The sequence below is a fragment of the Python bivittatus genome, unplaced genomic scaffold (assembly GCF_059951505.1).
Source record: "Python bivittatus isolate LINGU-HERP-01145 unplaced genomic scaffold, Pbiv_v1 ctg000020_np1212, whole genome shotgun sequence".
In the NCBI taxonomy this organism is placed as follows: Eukaryota; Metazoa; Chordata; class Lepidosauria; order Squamata; family Pythonidae; genus Python; species Python bivittatus.
In genome coordinates this window covers 92414020-92435008 of record NW_028277030.1, presented here as the reverse complement: position 1 = coordinate 92435008, position 20989 = coordinate 92414020, and the positions used below count along the sequence as shown (strand labels likewise).

Here is a 20989-nt window from a genome sequence, read left to right as displayed (position 1 = left end):
AAATATATAAGGGGCAGACCTGATAAGCAAGAAGGGAAATTGATGGACAGTGTTGTATTTGTGCTGTGTGGCCCAGAGGTGCTATATGTATCAAGAAACAGTTGGAGATAGGATTCCTGGAGGAAGGAGGAATCTGTCACTGAGGACCCAGCAGGAACTAGCAGGATTGGAATGGGAGATCTGCAGAGTAGACTGGCTTTGATAAAGACTGGGGCTGTATTTGGAAAGGACAGACCAGGAGTCAACAAGGAAGGTTTGACCACTGCGCTGGAAATCCAAGAAACAGTTTTTGTTTCTCTTTCCCCCCTCCTCTCAGTGCTAAAAGCAAGCACAGAAGTGAAAGTAGTAAAACTAGCTATCTAACAGAGTGCGTATATCAAACTAGTGGTAAGGAACATCTGTGTGAATCAGAGAGGGAGGGAGAGAGGGAGACAGTTAAGAAACTATAGAAAATTGTATAGAAATGTGCATATATAGATATAAAGCTAAGGCCAGTGTATATAACGAGATCAACCTAACATTTTACTTGAAAAGTACTGTAACAATAAGCATAATTGTAATTTGGAGAAGAACAGTTTGTGTCTGGAAAATTCCTGTCCCTTTTCCTACCCTTGGACAATGCCATATCTTGTCCCATGTAAACTGTCCCCTCCCTGGAATGCCAAAGAGTATGAATCTTTCCCACCAAACTGATTAGCACATAATAGTGATTATCACTTATGTCCTCCCTCCTCACACCTTTTTAATATATGTTTTATAATGAAGGTTTTTCATATACGGAAGTGTTTTGCTTGTATATTTGTATTTTTCTCTTCTATCATAATTGTGCATATCCCTTTCAGATGTGATATTTTAATTGTTTAATATAAGCAGCTGGAAGAGGACTATAATATCCAATTGCAATATATGGAAAGCAGAGGTGGGGATTGTATGCATATGAAGTTAAAGGGGACGGGGCAGGGCAAAGGCTATGTGAATGAGAGAGGGTCTGAAGGAGATGCTGGACCGGGCATGCTGCCCCAAACCCAGTGTCCATGGCTATATGCGGTTCTCAAGGACAAGCCTGCCCATTTTCCTTATATACTGAAACTATAAACAATTAGTGTCTCAAAAACCTGTAGTGTTCAAAAATAATTTGAAGTTTCACTAGTTTCCTTATCATGTCCTACATACCAATCTTTTTACTGTAGTCAGAGGAGAGATGAGAGTGCCTGAAGAAGCACTTAAGGTAAAAAGCTAAATGTATATGCATTTTCTTTCTAGCATTGTAAAGATCAAATCCCATTAAGTGGCAGCCCCCATCTGTGAGAGCTACTACTGCTGCTGCTTTGAATTAGCAAAGTTTACTGCCTACTAAAGCTTTATTTGAATTGCTTAAATCATAACCATTTTACATATGGCTCCCAGATGGAAGTGCCAGTTTGTAACTTTTGATGAACATATGAAAGTTTGTACTTAAACATGTTTACTTAAAATGGATGATCTGATAAATGAATTTATATATTAGGTTAGAGTCAGATATTAATCCATTTTGTGACTGTGTATTAAACAACATGTTTTTGAAGGTCCTAATATTTTCTTGCTTTGTCTGGTTGGATTTTGTATAATCTTCAGCATGAGAAGTTTACCAGTCAGCTACAGTTATCTCAGAAATCCTCAGAGATAGATGGGGCAAAGCTAACTAGTGGCAAAACTGCTGAACAAAGAGTACAAGACAGCACTGCTGAAGTTCATCACAAAGCAATTGATACTCTCAAGTCAGAAGAAAAATCAGCAGGTGAGAGAAATAAGTACAGTCTATCCCAACCTTTAAAATATGCTGAATATTTATTTAATTCATTATCTCATAATTTATATAGCTGCCCATCACAAATATATGACTCTGGGCAACTCACAGCAATTAAAAAACAATATAAAAAAAGAAAAAAATACAGTACAAAAACAATATAAAACCATATAAAAACTATACAACGGAATCCACAGCCAAGATATAACACTCATCAACAACAATCAACACAGCCAGTACAAGGCTCTACCATGCTCCTGGGTCCCTACTCCCAATGGCAAAATCCCGTCTTCAAGGTCTTATGGAAAGGGAGCAGGTTCGGGGCCAGTTGTGGGGGGGATGAGCCACAACATATGTCAATATTATATAATTATGAAAACAATAATCAGGTTATACTATTAAACAGCATTCAAGAGTTACTACGTATATAAAATAATTTCTAACACTGTCAGCCAATTTGTTAAAGGCATTTCAGTTTCTTACATTTTTCTACCACTTTCAGGAATGTGTGATTTATAAAAATACAAGTAGTATATTTCTCAAGGTATGTTTGAGAAATTTTTATGACTTTTTCTTACACTTGAAGTACTGCCATTTAAAGAAAGATAAAAGCATCATAGGAACATAAATGAGACAGTGATTCAATGACAGTGTCATGCTGAGAGCCCTTAAAATGAGTGCATAAAGCATGACTATGCTATGCTAAATTTCCTGTTTAGCATTCTCTCAGTGGTAAATAATTACATAAGCCTCTTTTCTGTAGTTGACAAGAAGTGATTAGCTAAGAAATGTGAGAGGGAGAAAAGGAACCCCAGGGTATACCTGCATATCTAAGACAGTCTGTTTTATATCAGCCTGGCAAAAGGCCTGTGTAAATAAATATGGCCATCAGTTTTTGAGATGACATGCCTTATAGTATTTATGTGAAAATACTTGGAGTAGTTACTAGGATGTTTGATCTATGCGTCAATAAGTAGAAGGTATGGGACTCAAATTTCTTTCTCATTTCCCCAATTCTAAAGAATCTCTGGAAGGCCTACACAAATTTTGGGGAATACAGGTAGTTCTCAACTTATGACCATTTGTTTAGCAACTGTTCAAAGTTACGACGGCATTGAAAAATGACTTACAATTGGTAATTACTTACAAATGTGACTTACAATTGGTCCTTGCTCTTATGACTATTGCAGCATCCCCATGGTCATGTGATTATGATTCTGGCACTTGGCAACTGTTGTGCATTTACGACAATTGCAGCATCCTGCAGTCACATGATCACCATTTGTGACCTTCCCAGCCAGTTTCCGACAAGCAAAGTCAGTGGGGAGCCAGCAGGGAAGGTCGGAAGTCGCGATCACGTGATGTCTGGCTTAACGACCGCACCGCTTAACAACAAATTTTCCGGTCCCTATTGTGGTCGTAAGTCGAAGACTACCTGTAGTTTTGAGATGGATGAAGACAGCCTGAAACAATCCACATAAGACAAAGGCAAAGGTACTTTGCTCCTTCTTTGCTATGTCCAAGGTAGTATGCAACTGGATTGGGATGAGGTTGTATTCTCAAAATTTGCTTGTGAGAAGAAGATAAGCATACTCCTGGATTCAGTATGGTAGACAGAAGCATAGGTGACATTATAGCATAGAAGTGCCTTTTTAATCAGGTTAAATTCCTAATAAAACCCTCTTGAGGCCTAAACCCTGTCTAAAGAATATGAATCTTGTCATCATTGCATGTGCCAGGTTAAACCTACATTAGACTAATATAGTATTATCTTGTTATTCTGCCTTTGAAGCGGATTCAGAATAGGAAGGTACAAAATGTTTTTGAATTCACACCGTTGTGAGCATGAAGTAATATTTGGATAACACCTCCAAGATCCTCAAAGTTCAGAACAGGGTGTGTTGGATTCAAGATAGTTCAAACTTGAAATGTTTTTCCCACCATAGTTCAGAACATTCAATGTGTTCATTCTACCCCAATTCTTGGGGAGGTTATGTGATTGTAACATTTAATACCTATTCTGCATTGGTTGCTTTAATTGCCAGAGTGATTTGCCATCCTGTTTAACTTATACAGGGAAGCCTTAATTTAACAGATTGTTCAGGAGGAAGAAATGTCAGTTAAGTGTGATTGCCCATTAAATCCGAAAATTCCTCCTCCCCCTTTTTTACTTTCCCTTCCTGGGGATCATCTACAAGCATTTCTGAAGACAGCTGACTGGGGGAACAATAATTACTCTCTTCCAAAAGATTGCCAGAACTTTTTCTCACACTAAAGAACTGCAGCAAAGGTTCATTCCATATATGCAGATAAGAGAAACCACTTTTCTAAAATACCATAGTATGCTTCTCTGGTTGATAAGGTATAAATGGAAACAGAAAATTACAGTGTAACAAACCATTCAGTCCCCTGTATTTCATGAAAGAGGTATAAGTTGTTGCTTTCTGTATTATTACCTTCTATATATTTGTTTTTGTTTTTTAAAGGGGTTAACCTTTTGTCCTAGAGCAAATTTTTCATCCTGCAACAGCTCTGAAATCCACAAAGTTGTAAATATTAACAACATGAAAAAGAAGGTGGAAAGTGACTTAAAGTTCACTTAAAACTCAAGGCAAACTGTTTAAATTGCATTGCAAGCAACTACAGTATAAGCAAAGATGCAATTTGTATAGCAACACTTAGATTATGGAAAGTCTCAAAGGTACCTGAATGAAAGAACTAGAGAATTTAAAATATATTGGCACTTATTATAGAACTATTTTGCCATATTGTTACTTGGGTTGTTTTATAAAAAAAAATCTTTCTGTTTATTTAGATCTTTCTGGAATGCCTCGAGGCACACCACTGTATGGGCAGCCATCTTGGTGGGGTGATGATGAGACTGAAGAACAGAATGGCTATCGACAAGATGGTAAAACTGAAGAGAAAGTACAAGAAACAGGAGTTTTAGGTGAGATTATCCAGAAGGTAAATCCTCCCGTAGCTTTTCCCCAGCTCCATTTCACAAGTGATTAGGTTTGAACATATTGTATACTACTCTTCCTTCTAAGTTAATAATTTAACAGATCAGTGTCTACAGTTAGTTTAAACTGAAAATTCTTGTCTATTAGAACAATGCTGGTTCAGAGGAAAGAGAGAAGAAAAGGTCAGTATGTTGTAGATTATCAAGTTCTGTATTATTGTTATAATATGTGGGAATGACCTTGGAAGACAGGAGGAAGACCTGCAGCCCAGGCAACAGTCTGATAAGAGGCAACTCAGTCCGCAGGTGGGGAAAAAGTGTGGGAAGCGTTTCAGCAGGGACCCTCCCTACTTTTCCAGAGACTAAAAAGAGAGGAAGGGAGAAATACTTTCAGTCTTGCAAGATTCTGTTTAATGTAACCCTACAATAAATATAGTGCTGATGCTCCTGGTTGTGCTTCTTATCTGGACTACCTTGAAGGACTAACAATTATGCATAACTTGCATCCTTACTAGTTCTTGCAATGGAATTTGAGCCAACCAGAGACAAAGGCTAGGTAACAGGTTTAATCACACTACAACAGTCTTAACATGAATCTTGGTTCTTTATTCCTCCAAGGGAAAGCTCTCTTGACTTATATAGTGTTATCACATGTAGGGAAATTATGTGTTAAAGAATCTTTGTGATATAAATTAAGCACATACTTATTAAGTGAGAGAGAGGCCAAAGAAAAACAAAAGGGGGCTGAGGCAATGTTTTAGCTCCAATTTACAGTTTATTGATGGTTTAACATATAACAAGAGGGAAGTGGATCAAGCTCATTTCAGAAAAGTTCAATAGAAATGTTTAAGCATGAAAACAGGCTTCAAGGAGGGGCACTTAGAAGGCTTACAGAATAGATTAGAAAACAGTGTCAGGATTGCTATCAAAGAAGTTACTGAATCAGTAAAGGCTGGTGTTTTGATGTCTTAAGGCTTTTCTCTATCTCTGTGGTGAGTTGCTGTTCAAGAACAGCTTAATGCTATACAGAACAGCCCACTTGCAATCCGGTTAAAATGGTTGTGGCTATTTGCAGTGTGTCCATGAAACTGGTTCAGAGTGGACCTAGCTCCAGCAGACCATACATTTTGGATCAAGAATGGTTTGGCAAAATTAGCATTAACATTTTTTGGATCCACATCTCACGGATTTGCTTATAGCTAAGGGATGGGTTATGGGAAGAAGGGATACCTGTTTGTGACTTATGGGGGTGAAGAGCTACCAAACTGGTTTATACTTCTTGTGATGAAGATTGAAAGTTACTTCTTTATATATCTCTTTTCTTTTTCTGTATTTTACTCTTTTCTTTTTTTCTTTTTTCTTTACTTTTTCTTTCTTTGCCCTTTTTACTTTCATTTCTCTCTCTGAGTTTAGTTTGTATTGGTTTTCATTACTATAATTACAATCTTCAATAAAAATTATATGTATGTGTGTGTGTGTGTGTGTGTGTATAAATAAATAAATTTTGGTTCCACCTTTAATGGTTCCAAGAATAGAATTCAGAACTAAATTTCTATATAAGCAGTAAACGTGACAGAAAAACCTCTACTAAATGGACAGAAAACTGAAATATAAAATGGAGGGAATGTATACCTCTCCTGAATCTGCACAGATGATACATAACTTCATACTAACTTTCACAGTCAAGTCCAGGTGTGATCCTTAGGGAGAGAGGAAGGGGAACTCTGGAGAAATCATGTAGAGGGCAGAGCAGCAACTATGAGAAAGAGAGAGGACTATGTGGGGCAATGGGTTTTATTACCTTTTATTAGAACCTATTCCTCCTAGCCCAGCCCCTTTAGACCCAATTGAAATTCTGAGTGGATGCTGAAATTTTGTTGACCGTGTGCCTAAAACATTCCTTTACCGGAAAATTTATCCAAGATAACTTTACAGTACAGCCATCATAAATTTACTTAACAATCAAGTTCTCACTTCTCTGGGAATGACTAGAATTTATCTTGATTCTTTTTAACATATCCTCCCTGTTAGAATTGGTGAACTAGTCTATGTGTTCACTTTAAGGGCTACATTTTCCTTCAATCAGATTTTCAAAATACCCATTCATACGTGTATGTGAAGGATTGCTACAGTAGAAAAAAACTGTAAGAATATACTTGAGTTCATTGTATTTGCTATATGATTAATATTTCTAGTGCTTAATGTTTCTAGTGTTTAGTCACAAAGAAAGTTTGGTAAAAATATAACAAAGCAACTGTCTTTTAATTATTTTATGTATTATATCTATCTGGGATGTGTAATCTTTTCTAGAACAAGGATTGCACCTGGTATTCAGGTCACATTCCTGGACAAAAGTGGAAGTGACCAGCAAAAGTAAATTTGATGTAATTCCAATATAATTAATTATTAAAATAGTTTGTTATTCCCCATTTATTTAATAACTTACCCTTTTATTATATTAAAACTTTGGCAGCAAGGTTTAAAGCTTGGTAGGCTGAACCCAAGGTTTTTGAGAGGGGTATATATTGTGCATTCCTACTATAAATGCAATACATTATTTTTTATTTAACAATGTAGATATTGGATTGAGGAATTGTATGCATTTCAGAAATAAGTACATATACCAGAAGTTCTTGAATACAGTTTTCCAGAAATGTTATGCAATTCTATTATACTTAACAAAATGGATCCATTTTTGATAATCTGAAAACTCTGAGCTTCTTGAGCAATCTTTTCATAGAACTCCACATACCTGATTTAAATGTATTTTAAATAATTTTGATCAACCTATCTGTAGATTCATTAAAAATAAATTAAAAAGGTAGGAACCCTGAAGTTTTAGGCTTGTTGATGGTTGCCTAAATCTAGATGACCTTGACTATTTTGGAAGCTAAGCAGGGTTGACTTGGTTAGTAGGCAGAGAGGGGCTCACTTGGGGCTTACAGAGCTGTTCACTAGACTGGGTGAATGTACTGGAAAAGGCAATGGGAAAACACTTCTGTAAGGCTACCAAAATACTACAGGGAGCACATTACAAGTTAAGCTCAAGATAATCTACTTTTATGTTAAGTTAGGATCATTGCTCATACCAATTTATCTAATAATGCATTTATATTCAGAGTTTCAAAGAAAAAAAATAAGTATCTGAAAGTTCTGAAAAGTGATTGTCTTTCTAGTAATCTTGAACACTTACCTTCATGCATAGATTTCTATTATAACAGTATTTCAAAATATACATGCATGCAACAAAAGCTCTTAAATAGGTTTAGAAGTTATGGATGAGAAGAGGGAGTGATCTTATTAATTGACCAATAGTTACTAGAAAGGAGACTGAGAACAGGAATACACAGACTGTTCTTCAAATGGAGAATTTTTTCAAAAATTGAGATTGTATTTAAAATAATTTTTATTCTTTCCTACCCTATGGAATGCTGAAAAGAAATTATGTAAAGGGGCTCAGGAATTCTCCCAGTGCATCTCTATTGGAGAGGCAGTTGCACAGTGGCTCAGAATGTTCCTTCCCACTCCTCTCCTTGGTCATATGACCCTAAATGGAGCTGCTATTAGGTGGTTGAAAGGAACTCCAGAAGCCCTGCTCTGCCTGCTTTCCCTACCTTATTTCCCTTGTTTATAAATTATCCGCAAGCAATGAAGTGACCAAATTTACTCAATACAATAAATTTTTTAGGGCAATAAATCAAAATGGGACTGTGAAGAGCTCCTAACTAGTTGATGGGCATCAACATAGCAAATGAAATTCTGTGAAAGAAAGGATGAAACTGTGAAAACAGTGGATTCCATGCTGAAGTTAAATTGACTTATTTCAGTCTGTGGTGAGGCCAGTGGCAAATGCAGTGTGCATTGTGATCACCCCATATCAAAAATGTGTACTCTAGGTTTTCTGTACAAGTAATCCAGGGTTTATTTTGTCAAGTATTTCTCTAGTGAGTATCACATAAATAATATAGATAAGAAACATTAGCAAATATGCTCATGAAATATGTCTATTAGGATTGTGCACAAAGGATCCATTAATGGGAATGAGCAGGAATCTCACCAAATGCTTCTGCACAATTCCCTTAGATTTTAAAATCAGTATTATCTTTTTCACATGTATTTAAATGCTGCATTGAAATTTGCATGCAGTTTGCTACGTTAAAACAATTTGGGTTTTTTTGGATGTTAAAATCCCAGGTAGCATATCACTATATCTAATTGTGTTGGAGTTGGGCAGCACCAAAATTGAATCAAATAACCAAAAAATTGGCTTAGGTAATAAATCAGAAATTGTTTTGCTTATAATGATTATTTTTCGAAGCAACTTAAAATAAGCTTAACAGTGGTACCAAAATAACCCACGTTACCCTCCACTTTTCACTGCTTTTTAAAATGGCAATTCATTGACTAGAAGAGAAAGGATATATTACAGCATGGTTTAATGAGGAGATTGAAATGCTAGATTAGTTGCTGCTAAGCCAACTAGATGCAATTAACTTTAATAGCCTTAAGATAATAAGATTATTTTTAGTACTTTTTTCCACCTGCCATAATTGAAAGCTTTGATAGAAAAGTACTACTGAGAAGGCACAGTTGGCTCCATTCAAGTGTAAGAGACATTACTTTTGGTCGAATAATAACATTTGTTTTTTGTAGATATATAGATATTCATGAAGAGGTTGGCAACATAGGGTGTATACAATGAAGCTTTTTGCTCTGTTTATTTTCAGTTTTAAAGTATCTCCCTTTTTCCCTCCATTAAATTATTAAGGGTCTTACTTTTCAATATCTTCCTATTTAGTGCTCTTACAAAAAGTAAGAAGAACAAAACAGTAATACATTTATCTTCAGCCTATTAATAGGCTTAAGCTTTCATTTACCGTTGGCAGTTAAATAGGTACTTCATAATCAAGATTTCTGATGTGCTCTCCTCTGAGAGCTATGGTGGATTTCATCATTCAAGTTCATCATGGTTGACTCATGCCTTCCCTTCATTGCAAAAATAATACTGGTGTGATTATGGGCTTGAATAAGATGTTGTATAAATTATATTTTGCCTTTAGGTCTGGGAAATAATTCCAAGATAGCCTATAGGAAGAGAAGTATTCTGTTCCTGCCATAGCCTAGTTCACAATTTGTAAACTGGTTTTGTTTGACTATTGTTTAACATATTGGGCTTATAATTATTAAACGGAGTGTTCTTAAACAGAAATTTGCAGAGTAAAATAACTCCATTTTCAAAAATATACAGAAGCAAATGGATACTGCATGAAAACTGCAGAATATATGAGCCTCATTTTTTTCTTCTCCCTCTGCACTCTGTTTTTGTCATTTCTGCAGCTGTCCATCAAACTTCTACTTTACTCTTACAGATCCCCCAACTCTCATCATGAGGATTTAGGAAAGGATGGTAGATTTTTGAAAATCTGATCCTTGCAGTCAGAAACACTATCATTGGATTTTTTTTTTTTTAATCTGCGCTCAGTCGTTACCGACTCTGCAGTGACTGCTTGGACTAGTCCTTGCAGTTTTCAAGGCAATTGTTTCGGAAGTGGTTTGCCAGAGCCTCCTTCCTAGGGCAGAGCCCAGCTGGCGAGCGCAGGAGGCGGGGTTTCCGCTGCTTCGCGCCCTTTTCGGGCGAGCGCGGTTTCGCGCTTACCGGCAACTGCTCCTGACTCCTTTTGCAAGGCGCCGCCAGCATTTTTCCTCCCACCGGAGTGAGAGTACCCATTTATCTACTCACGTCAGTTTTCGAACTGTTGGGTTGACAGGAGCTGGGGAGGAAACAGGAGCTCACCCTGCTAACGCGAAGGCTGGACTCGAACCGCTGAAGCATCGACCATTTCTGGCCGGCAACTTTCAGCGTCATTAAGCCGCTGCGCCACCGTGTCCCCCTTATCATTGGATGTAACCCAATAAATAATTAAGGTCCAGCCTGTGAAATAAAATTAGAGCTAGACTAAAATCTGTAACACATCAATTATAAATGCAATCTGTCTTTTCTAAAGGTTCAATTCCTTTGATAGTAAACACTTTGAAAAGTGTGAGGGATCACAACATTTCATAATGATTAAAGGTATCCTGGATTTTACTGCACTTCTGCCATTTAATTGTCTGGGCACTTGCATAGCTATTTGATGTTTATATCAGTTTTTCATCTTGTCACTGGTTTTTGTAGTCTGAAAAGATACTGCAGATTCCAAGCTAGTAAATTTTTCCAGACAAAACAAGATTTTGGCTTCCTTAGTTTTAATGATTATAAGTATAATTCTGTGTGGTTTTATAACAGGCACAAAACAATTATCCTTGTGGTTTAGCTTTATATGTGAAGTTGCTATAATGTAACTTCAATATAAACATTTGAGAATACAGTAATGCTGCATCCCCAGCAAATATGTCTCATCATTGTGTGTATGTTTGTGTATTTGTGTGTGTGTGTGTGTGTGTGTGTGTGTGTGTATCAGTTCTCCTCCAAGTGCCAATCCTTCTGTAACAAAATTTGTTCCATCCACAAACATAAGAAGTATGCAGGTTCAAGAAAAGCCGATGTATAAAAATACTGCAAGGGAAAGGGGCAAAGATGAAGCCATGAGGACTGAACATACATGGTAGACCTGGAATGCTGACTGACGTTTGTGGAAGGAGGGGGAAAGAACAACGGCAAAGAATGCAACAGAAAAAATAGGCTAAAGTATCTTAGAAAAGGACAGGGCTAGTTAACTACAATACTACTTCGAGACTTACTGCAGGTTTCGCTTCTGGGGCTAACTTGAGTAGAAATAATAAACCAAAACTTTTCAGAGGGAATGGGCCAACTAAGCTTAACTATCTGTAGTTTTTCATTAACGTTTTTCAGTGCTTCTGGTTATTGAAATAACTCTGCATATGCAGCTAAGTCAGGATCAGTTCATAGACTTGACATTATGATTGACATGCTGAGGAATTTTGGCTGAAAAGCATTGTAAACCTTAGATTTTGGAACAGTTTTAATTAATAAAGCAAATCTTTCTAGCTTAATTGTCAGAATACTAAATTAAGTGGCCTGTTTAATGGTGAATAATTTATAACATGGTTACAAAGTAAGTAGGAAATTGGCCATCAAAGAAATTATTCTCTGCCACCATTACTTTCTATGGACAGCTGTTCTCCTCTATCTAGAAACAAACTGTTGCGCTGATGAATATCGTAGAACCTCTGTTTCACATTCCTGCTCCTTAAAATCCTTTTCTTCACATAAACAATGGCTTTCATCTGTCTCAGTCCAAAATCCATCCTGTCACAGTGTGCCTCGGGAAACACTGTGTTTCAGTTCAGTCTTTGGTCTTCCGTGGTCTTTGCTACCAGCCACCTCAGCTTCCTTACCCAGTTCGCTCTTAGCACCTGCTGTTCCTACCCTGTTATTAACCAATGCTGCTCCATGTTTGTCCTAAGTATTTCTAACTTCCCGATGTGCTGTGCTTTCTTCCATTCCAAACAAAAGCTTGCTGTTCTCACTTCCAGAATCCTGGTTTCTGATTTTGGATCCATATGTGCAGTTAATTATTCTCATGCAGATACAATTCATTTGATATGTGGACAGCTCTGCATTGCATGTTAACCAAGCAACTGACCCATTTTGGTCCCCACCAATACTGCATTATATAGCATCCTGGCAGAGAACTCCTTAACATTTTGCATGCAACAGTATTTACTAGAAAAGGTAAGGGGATTTAACAACCAGAAACCCAATAACAGCTTTCCCTTTAAAAAAAAGAGAGAGATTTTCTAAAAAGCATATTGGAGGAACAGTCTGAACAGTGTTACACTTTAAAATCTTTATATTCAGTGTTGTTCTGGAAGACTTACACAAGATTCACACAAGAAGATTTAACTCTACTCTCCATTTCCCCTCCTCCCTACATTTAGAAATCTCACCTCTATTCTAGAAGTTTCTCCAGTCATTTGGAACAGATTTGGTGAATACATGGGGAGAAGAATTGTTTAGAATGGTGAATACCATTTCCTTAATAACCAGACCTAGTTGAATATAATCCACTGACTTTGATCCAGAGATACTGAAGTGGATATTCTACGTGTGCTATAGAAAACAGGATTCTGTTTGAGAGGCTACATCATGAGAAACAGATTTGGTAGCAGCTACCTAAACAACAGCAACAAAAGGTTCTGCTTATCCAGGTGAACCTTTGGGTCTATAACAAAACGTTTTTTATAATAATAAACACATTGGATTGGATATAAAGACATTCTTGCCTATATATTATATATATATGTGTGTGTGTCTGTGTGTCTGTGTGTGTGTGTACACACACACATATATGCACATATACATATACATACATACACATATACACATACATATACACTATATTTATTGCTTAATTAAATGGATATTTTATAAATGCATATTCCTCCCCCCAAAGCAATACACAAATTTATTTTTTCTACCAATTAAATTACTGAAAAATTTATTTTATTAATTAATTTTAACAGGTTCCTTTCTCAGAAAATAATAAATTGCACATTCTAGAGCAATTGTCTTCTTTCTCAAATTGTAAGATATTGTGCATAAAGCTGTGTGTCTTAATTGGATGTAATGTAATCTTTCAGAATTAGATAAAAGTTTTACATTTTATCATTATTGTAAAACAGTGAAAGCCTCAGCTACTTCTTTTAGATTAGTGATCACAGAATACTATATACTATTTCTCATTCATTGCCACTATCAATAATTCTTCAACTATAAAAATAGATGGAAAGTCTGTTCCTGTTACCCTTCTAAAAAACCTTTATGTTTAAATTAAATGTGATTATTTCTGAAAAACCTCATGGATTCTGCTTGCTGCTTGCTTTGGTGACCGTTTTAAAATAAATTTTGCATAACACGGGGCCATTTTTCCCATCCATAGTGTAAACATATTGAAAGATTTCTTAAAATTTTATTAATATCTTAAATTTTTCTTTTTGTTTTTTATATGCATCTTAAAGTAAACTATGCTTCTTAATTCAGTAGTTTCTACCTACTATCCAGTGTTCTTTTCAGCACCAGTTGCTTGTGGTTCTATTCACATCCCTGACAGTTGGCTGTCAAGCTTATTATGCTAATTGCATAATCTTTCATAAAAGCTTTGATTTACCATTTATTCCGAATGTACATTGTCTCTCTTCTTCTACTATATTCTTTGCTCATCAGAAAGTAAGAAATTTACAACATTCTACATGTTTTTTGCTGCTATAGTAAATTTAATTTTAAATTGATCTTCATTTCCCTTCTGTAATTTAAAATTTGGATTTTCAAAAAATGTCTTGAATCTTTGCAATCTCCCTTATCTGCTTGGTTTTCCCAGGCATATTTTTAAAATAAAATATTACTAGGTATATTTAAAATCTGAATTAAAGCTAAGTCTACACTTAGATTTCAGTATTGGCCCATGGAGTTGAAAATATTTTCTAAAAAATCATCTCTTTGATATCATCAATGACTTCATTAAATCAAGGCAACATTTGACATCAATAAATCTAACAGATTCCAAATTTTTCCAACATTCCTCATGAGCTTTCTTTCAGTTGGGCATGCTAGTTTTTAATGCATGTCTTCAGTATGAAAACACCAGCAAAGTAGGAAAAAGTTGCACTTCTGAAACTGTTTTTCATTCTTTCTGCACAAACTTGTATTTCTTTTTCAAGAATTTTCACCTGGCTTTTATACTGATTCTGAAATTCCTTGAAGACTTGGGTTGCACAATATTGGAGAATTCAATTTCTTTATTTTTTTTAATAGGAGGCAGCACAGATGGCAAGCAAGCTGAGGAGCAATCTGCAGCTGCAACTGGAGAAGAACCTTATCCTTTTTGTAGGGAACCAAGTTATTTTGAAATCCCTACAAAGGAATTCCAGCAACATTCACAAATCCGTGAGGGTACTATTCATGAGATCCCAACAAAAGACACACACATAGCAGGGGCGGGGCATGCTTCATTTACTATTGAATTTGATAACAGCACCCCAGGAAAAGTAACCATCAAAGATCATGTCACAAAATTCACTCCAGATCAGCGTCCCAAGCCTAAGAAGCCTTCTCCTTCTGGTGCTCAGGATCTTTCTGGGCTTCAAACTGTGATGATGGCACCCGAAAGTAAAGTGGCAAACTGGTTAGCACAAAACAATCCCCCAACAATGATGTGGGAAGCATCAGAAGAAGATTCAAAAAGTATTAAGAGTGATGTTCCAGTCTACTTGAAAAGACTGAAAGGTAAAATAAATAATTTCAGCTTTATTTCTTTTGCCTTGAATACTTAATGTAAGTACACTTGCTAGAAATGTATACAGTTACTACACCTTGCTAGGGTTCTTACAGGTCAAAATGTTTTAGTCAAAGCATTTTGACTGACAACAAATTGTACCAAGACCAAAACACTGTGCATTGTGTTTATGTTAACTGAAGTATTATTATCCAAAATAAACATTTCCTTTAAAACTTGTATACATAAACTGATAGCTATATAATGTTCCAATAACACTTTTTAATAGAATACAACTGAAAATAGGATTTCTGATATTTTTGTATCCATAACTAAAAGAAATAAAATGTTTTCAGCTAAAGGTAGATTTACTGATTATAATGGGTTAAAAATATAAATAAAGCCTGTGGGCAGGTTCAGAACAACAGTTACTAGTTCCATGAGCACAGGAAATTTTAGACTTTTGTTTTTTAAAAATATGACCTTGTGATTTGGGTATTTTTGAGAGTACTTTTCAAAAGCTATTTGTGACCTGATGTTGATGGGCTGGCAGAGAATGTTGTAATTGCTGTGTGTGGAATGTATTGCATTAATTTACAGTATTGAACATTTTGTGTGCAACCCCTAGCCAGGCTTTGTCATTACTTCCAGTCTTGACTCCTAGATATTATACACATATGAGGCCAAGAAACAATTACTGGCTTGTAATGAAACACAACTTTCATAATAGTTGAAAGCATGGTATTCAGGGCTTGTCTTTCCTGGTCAAGAAAGGATATTAAAACTTATTCAGTATCTAGATCACAGTTGTTCCTATAGTGCTTTTTTGTGGTGTTGCAAGGAGGGAAATTAGTGCATTTCCACAGCCAATCAACTTTGTGGGGAAACCTTGAGAAATTACTCAATTTATATAGAGGAAATTCTTGTTGATAATCCTGACCCTTTCTTACTATAAAGTGTTCCATATTAAATGCTTGATTTATACTTATTCAGGTAGATATTTTATGTTAACTTAGAAACTTTTCCATGTGATTCTAAACTGCATTTTATAGTGAGATATATAAAAATTAGTATTACCTTATTTTGCTCTGTTCTAGATTGAATTATTTAATTGCAGAAAAAATCTTAAGCTTATCACTATTATTACAAATGAAGGAATGTATTTTGGAAACCCAAGTAATTACTCTGGGCCATAGGTTTAAGTTTTCTCCAGACAATAATGAACAGTTGATGTAAAGCCTATGCAATGGTTATTTCTTTTGCTTTCTATTTTTCATGAACATTTAGAAGCAAGTTTTCTTTCCTAGCTCATGAGTTATTCTAACAAGTGGTTAATACATTTTGATTGAAAAAGAAGTTATCTCTTGTGCTCTAATTTTGGTATAGCTGTAGTATAGCGTTCAGATTTCATCAGAGCATGATTGGTTAAGAACTGAATGTTTTTTGAATAAGGCAATTCAAACGCTTGGTGGTGAGCTGGCAAAAGACTCCATTATTGTATAGCAAGTCTGAATGAGTGTGTTGTTGCTATGGGAAGCCTGAAGACTTGTTAACTAACGAACAGTTGAGCTTCTAACAGAGAACCAAATACTGTATTTGTATTAACTTTGGAATGTTCTTTTCACATTACTGCTGAATATAGAGAGCTAGATTTTTCTTTTCTTTGTGTTTGCAGGAAATAAACATGACGATGGAACACAGAGTGATTCAGAAAATGCTGGGGCGCACAAGCTTTACAGTAAACGTGCTGCACTTGAAGACCAGTTAAAGCATCATTATACTGAACAGAAAAAATTGCATTCAAAGGTCCTGAATGTAGAGAAACATTCTGATCAACCTGCTTTAAATCAAACTGCTTTTATGATTGAATTCTTTGATGAGGGCCATCCCCGGAAGAGGAGATCATATTCTTTTTCTCAAAACATAGGAGGTTTGTGCTCTGAAACACCTTCTCCAGCATCCCTTACAAGAACTGAAAAAGCGAAACTTCCACCAGGCTGTTCATCTTTGTCACAGAACAGCTCCACCCAGCACAGGGCAGTGCACGCAAAACTTCTCAAGCAAAAATCAGAAGAGCCTTCTGCTGCACTACCTTTCTTACAAAGTACATTGTTAAGAAGTTCAGGAAGCCTTGGGCACAGACCAAGTCCAAACGAGGACATGGAGAAGAAGTTAAAAACTCAGCTTGTTTCAGTGAATCTGGAAAAGGATGATGATGACCAAAGTGATAAAGGTACTTACACTATTGAACTGGAAAATCCCAATGCAGAAGAGATAGAAGCACGCAAGATGATTGATAAGGTAAGCCATATAAATATTTGCTATTTTAAAAAACTATTATCTGTGGTGGACTTGATAGGATAATAACAATAATAATGATTATTGGACTAAATAAAGGTGTTGTGATATACTTCTTCAGAAAGATACTGTTCACATAACAAAACTGTTACTATGTGGAATGTTTTCTCAAAGCTGTTGCTAGTATATAGTTCCACTTTTGCTTAATCCTAATGTACTGCTTTAGTAGTACCATGTATCTGTCTTGTTTTTTTTAAATCTGTTTTCAAGAACTGATATGAATTTGTATCCTCAAAATAACCTTTTTTTGTTTCCTGCATAGCAAATGAAGTGAAATAAGGCAATATTGCCTGATTTGTCAGCTGCCTTGTCTTGAGTTTATAATTAAATATTGTTAAACAACTGTTACAGTTAGATGCCAGTATAAATCAAAAGCTTTCTCTCTTGCTTGCTTGTTCACTCCTTTTAAATTAAACAATGTTCAAAAATAAGTAAGTTGGGCTAGGAAAAATAAGTTAAAATTAAGAACACTATATAATTATCAATTTAGAATAATTATAATTTAAAAACAAGAGGCACTAACAACACAACAGCAATGATAACAAATTTGTTAACATGTTAACAAACACATTTGAACTTTTGTGCCAACTTTAAGAAGATGTTTTATTTATTTATTGGGGGGGTGTCTTCAAGACAGTGTTGATTCCTGGCAACTGCCACTGCAGTTTTTGTGGCAAGACTTTTTGGAAGTGGTTTGCCATTGCCTGCTTCCTAGGGCTGAGAGAGAGGGACTGACCCAAGATCACCCAACTGGCTTCATGCCTAAGGCAGGACTAGAACTCACGGTCTCTCAGTTTCTAACCTGGTGCGGTAACCAATACACCAATCTGGCTCTCTGACTTTAAGAGTACACACGTTGAAAGTACAATATTTGGGATGCCGTAAATAATTACTCTTGCTAGAGTTTCTTGAATATACAGCTTCAGGCTACCAATTTTGACAACATCTATTTCCTGAGGGACTATGTTATAGTTTTATAAAAATTAAGATATTTATCAAAAACATAGAAGCATAATCTATGAATATGCCTCTATTCATGCAACCTGCAAGCTTTTTGGCATTAGAGAATATATATATCTATTTAGGAATGGAATATGAAGGATTTCTGTTTGGCTTTTTCTGTTCACACTGAGGATACCGAATTCATATACTTGAAAACCTATAAAGCTTTTATTCAGCATAGCAATAGTTGTCAGAGTAATGGGAAGCCAGTGTCCATGCTGTGAATAGTTTGCTGTAAATAATAATAGATAATAAGCGATTGCCACACAAATTACATTGTTTGTCTTCTGTTGTGTTATGGCATATCAAATATCAGATTTTAACTCAAATGCATTTTATTTATTGTAAAAAGCTGGTTATTTCACTTTATTAAATATAGTCAGATTTTTAATGCAAATCCCATGGGTTGGAACCAGAATATGATCTGTACAAACAGAAGGCATCTTTTTCATTGAAAGAACTGAGAATCAGCCACGGTTCCTGCTGGTTGAAGGGAGATATAAGGGAACATTGCAATTCATCTTTCTCCCCGTTCCTGGAAGGGCAGGGAGTCCTGTGGGTGGATGGGTGGAAATCTGCTCCTCCTGAGTCAGACTCTTTAAATTATTTTAAATAATATATTTTCGGTATCCTGTAAATCAACATAGATCTTTGCTTTTTAATATTTGGATTGTAACTTGAAATTTCACTCTAGCTTCCTTATAATATAACTTCTTTTTCTTTAAATAGTAACAGTGGTTGCATAGTTTTTTGAAACTCATTAAGTTGGAAAACAAGGAAGAGCTATGGAGGATTTTGGTTGTTTTGATATTCATCCCATCTGGATTCTATTCTTGTTCAGAGCTTGAATTAATTTCTTAAAGAACTTGAACTTGAAATCATACTAACTGAAAAAAACAATTGTTTACTGTTCAAGAAATTGATCAATTTTCAATTATTACTACTACGGTTTTTTCATTTTGCAGGAAATGAGTCCACAAATTATATGAGATTAAAAATTTGTAGTTTTTAATATGGTGGTAGAAAATAAGTTATTCCTAACCAAGAAAACTGAAAAATATAAATATGATAACCAGCATAGTTCATGTTGTTTTTAAACTCCTATAATGCTTATGACATAATTTCCTTTCCCTGGTAGCTGTCCTTAGAAATAAAATCCCCATCTGAATGGACATTACAGCAATTCTACAGGTCCTATTGTCTTAGGCTACAACTTGCTTTACAGTTTTTTCCCCAAATCCCAGTATGTAATACTTTGAAGGAGCTGACATTTCATAATGACATATATAGAATGAGATTGGAAGGAATTGTACTACAATTCTAAAAGCTTGTCAAAGACCATAATAAAGATATTTGAAATTATTACAATTCTAAATATCATTTTAAGAATTACAGTAATTGAAATGTATATAGTTTCAGTAGGGTAAAGTGTGTATATTTCATATATAGGTAAAAATGAGGAAAAAAGTATCCTTCAACACTTTATTGTCTGAAACATAGGTCATTCTCATAACAGTGTGGGTCTCTGTTTTTTAATTATTAATCCTTAATAGTGCTGAGACCATATGGTGTTATATATTTTTTCAAGAAATGGGCTATGCTTATGTAAAAGACTGGTAAATTATTACATAGTTGCATGTCATAATATGTGCATTTATGTATAATCTGTAAAGTTTAAATGTAGTAAATTGTCTCAGTTCTGTTTGTGAATCATTCTTTATCTGGATGACCAAGGTTTGAAATCAGACTTGAAAAAAGAAGGATGTGGTCTCTCTTGAAACTGTGTTTTGCTCTTTGTCTCTTGCCAAGAAAGAGAGATACATGGAGGCACTGTATTACCTTTTTCCCTTCAGATTAGAAAACTAAAAGTGCAGTAGCAGTGAAATCCTGCAGTTCCGGGTTACTTTTCTCAGTTTTATCACTTCTTTGTGGAACATGGTATAGTCCTTTCTAATAGCCAGCCAGTTTGGCATGTTCTTAGGAGTACAGCATGCTCCCAATCTGCCTCTCCAGTGCTACTATGAAGAGAGAACCAAAGTCAGAATGGGAATTCCTTAATTTGGAAAGGAGAGGAGAGAGACAAATAGTGTGTGTGTGTGTGTTAGTTTACACCAGTGTTGTCCAAACTTGGCCACTTTAAGATGAGTGGACTTCAACTCCCAGAATTCCCCAGCCAGCCATGCTGGCTGGGGAATTCTGGGAGTTGAAGTCCACTCATCTTAAAGTGGCCAAGTTTGGACAACACTGGTTTACACCATACTTATTACAGAATTACATTTCAAAGGCTTAAAGTTACCTTGTATCAGTTGATAAGGACAGGTTCCATGTGTGCCTTGCAAAAATAAGAAAGAAATAGTGGCTGTTTTGTCACTGGTATATTGCTCAGTCATATGGTACATTAATAGAATAAAGATGAGTTTTAAAAAAACATTTCAGTAGGAAACTGATGGACTTACGGATTTCACTCAGTGAAAGTGCTTCAAGTTCTATAGTGTATGAGCACACTCTTGGAGGTATTGTCTGTTTTTAAAGGGTTTGCCAACCGGGATAGAGTAGTTTGGCAGCAAGGTACGTTGCCTGGATTTAACATCATTGGCAGGCGGGCAGGCATGCACCTACAGGCGTTAGCAAGGCACAGATGCTACA

The 20989-nt window shown here is 35.7% G+C and overlaps 1 protein-coding gene across 8 annotated transcripts in view; it reads left to right on the top strand.

Moving 5' to 3' along the window:
• The window catches only part of CEP170 (centrosomal protein 170), a 92674-nt gene that overhangs the window by 29295 nt on the left and 42390 nt on the right, over nucleotides 1-20989 (top strand). For all 8 annotated transcript variants that reach the window (XM_088144060.1, XM_088144059.1, XM_088144045.1 and 5 more), the window contains exons 5-9: nucleotides 1173-1228; nucleotides 1615-1777; nucleotides 4602-4736; nucleotides 14524-14994; nucleotides 16659-17284. In XM_088144060.1, coding sequence (XP_088000186.1) covers nucleotides 1173-1228; nucleotides 1615-1777; nucleotides 4602-4736; nucleotides 14524-14994; nucleotides 16659-17284 — 1451 coding nt within the window. The remainder of the gene's footprint in view (nucleotides 1-1172; nucleotides 1229-1614; nucleotides 1778-4601; nucleotides 4737-14523; nucleotides 14995-16658; nucleotides 17285-20989) is intronic.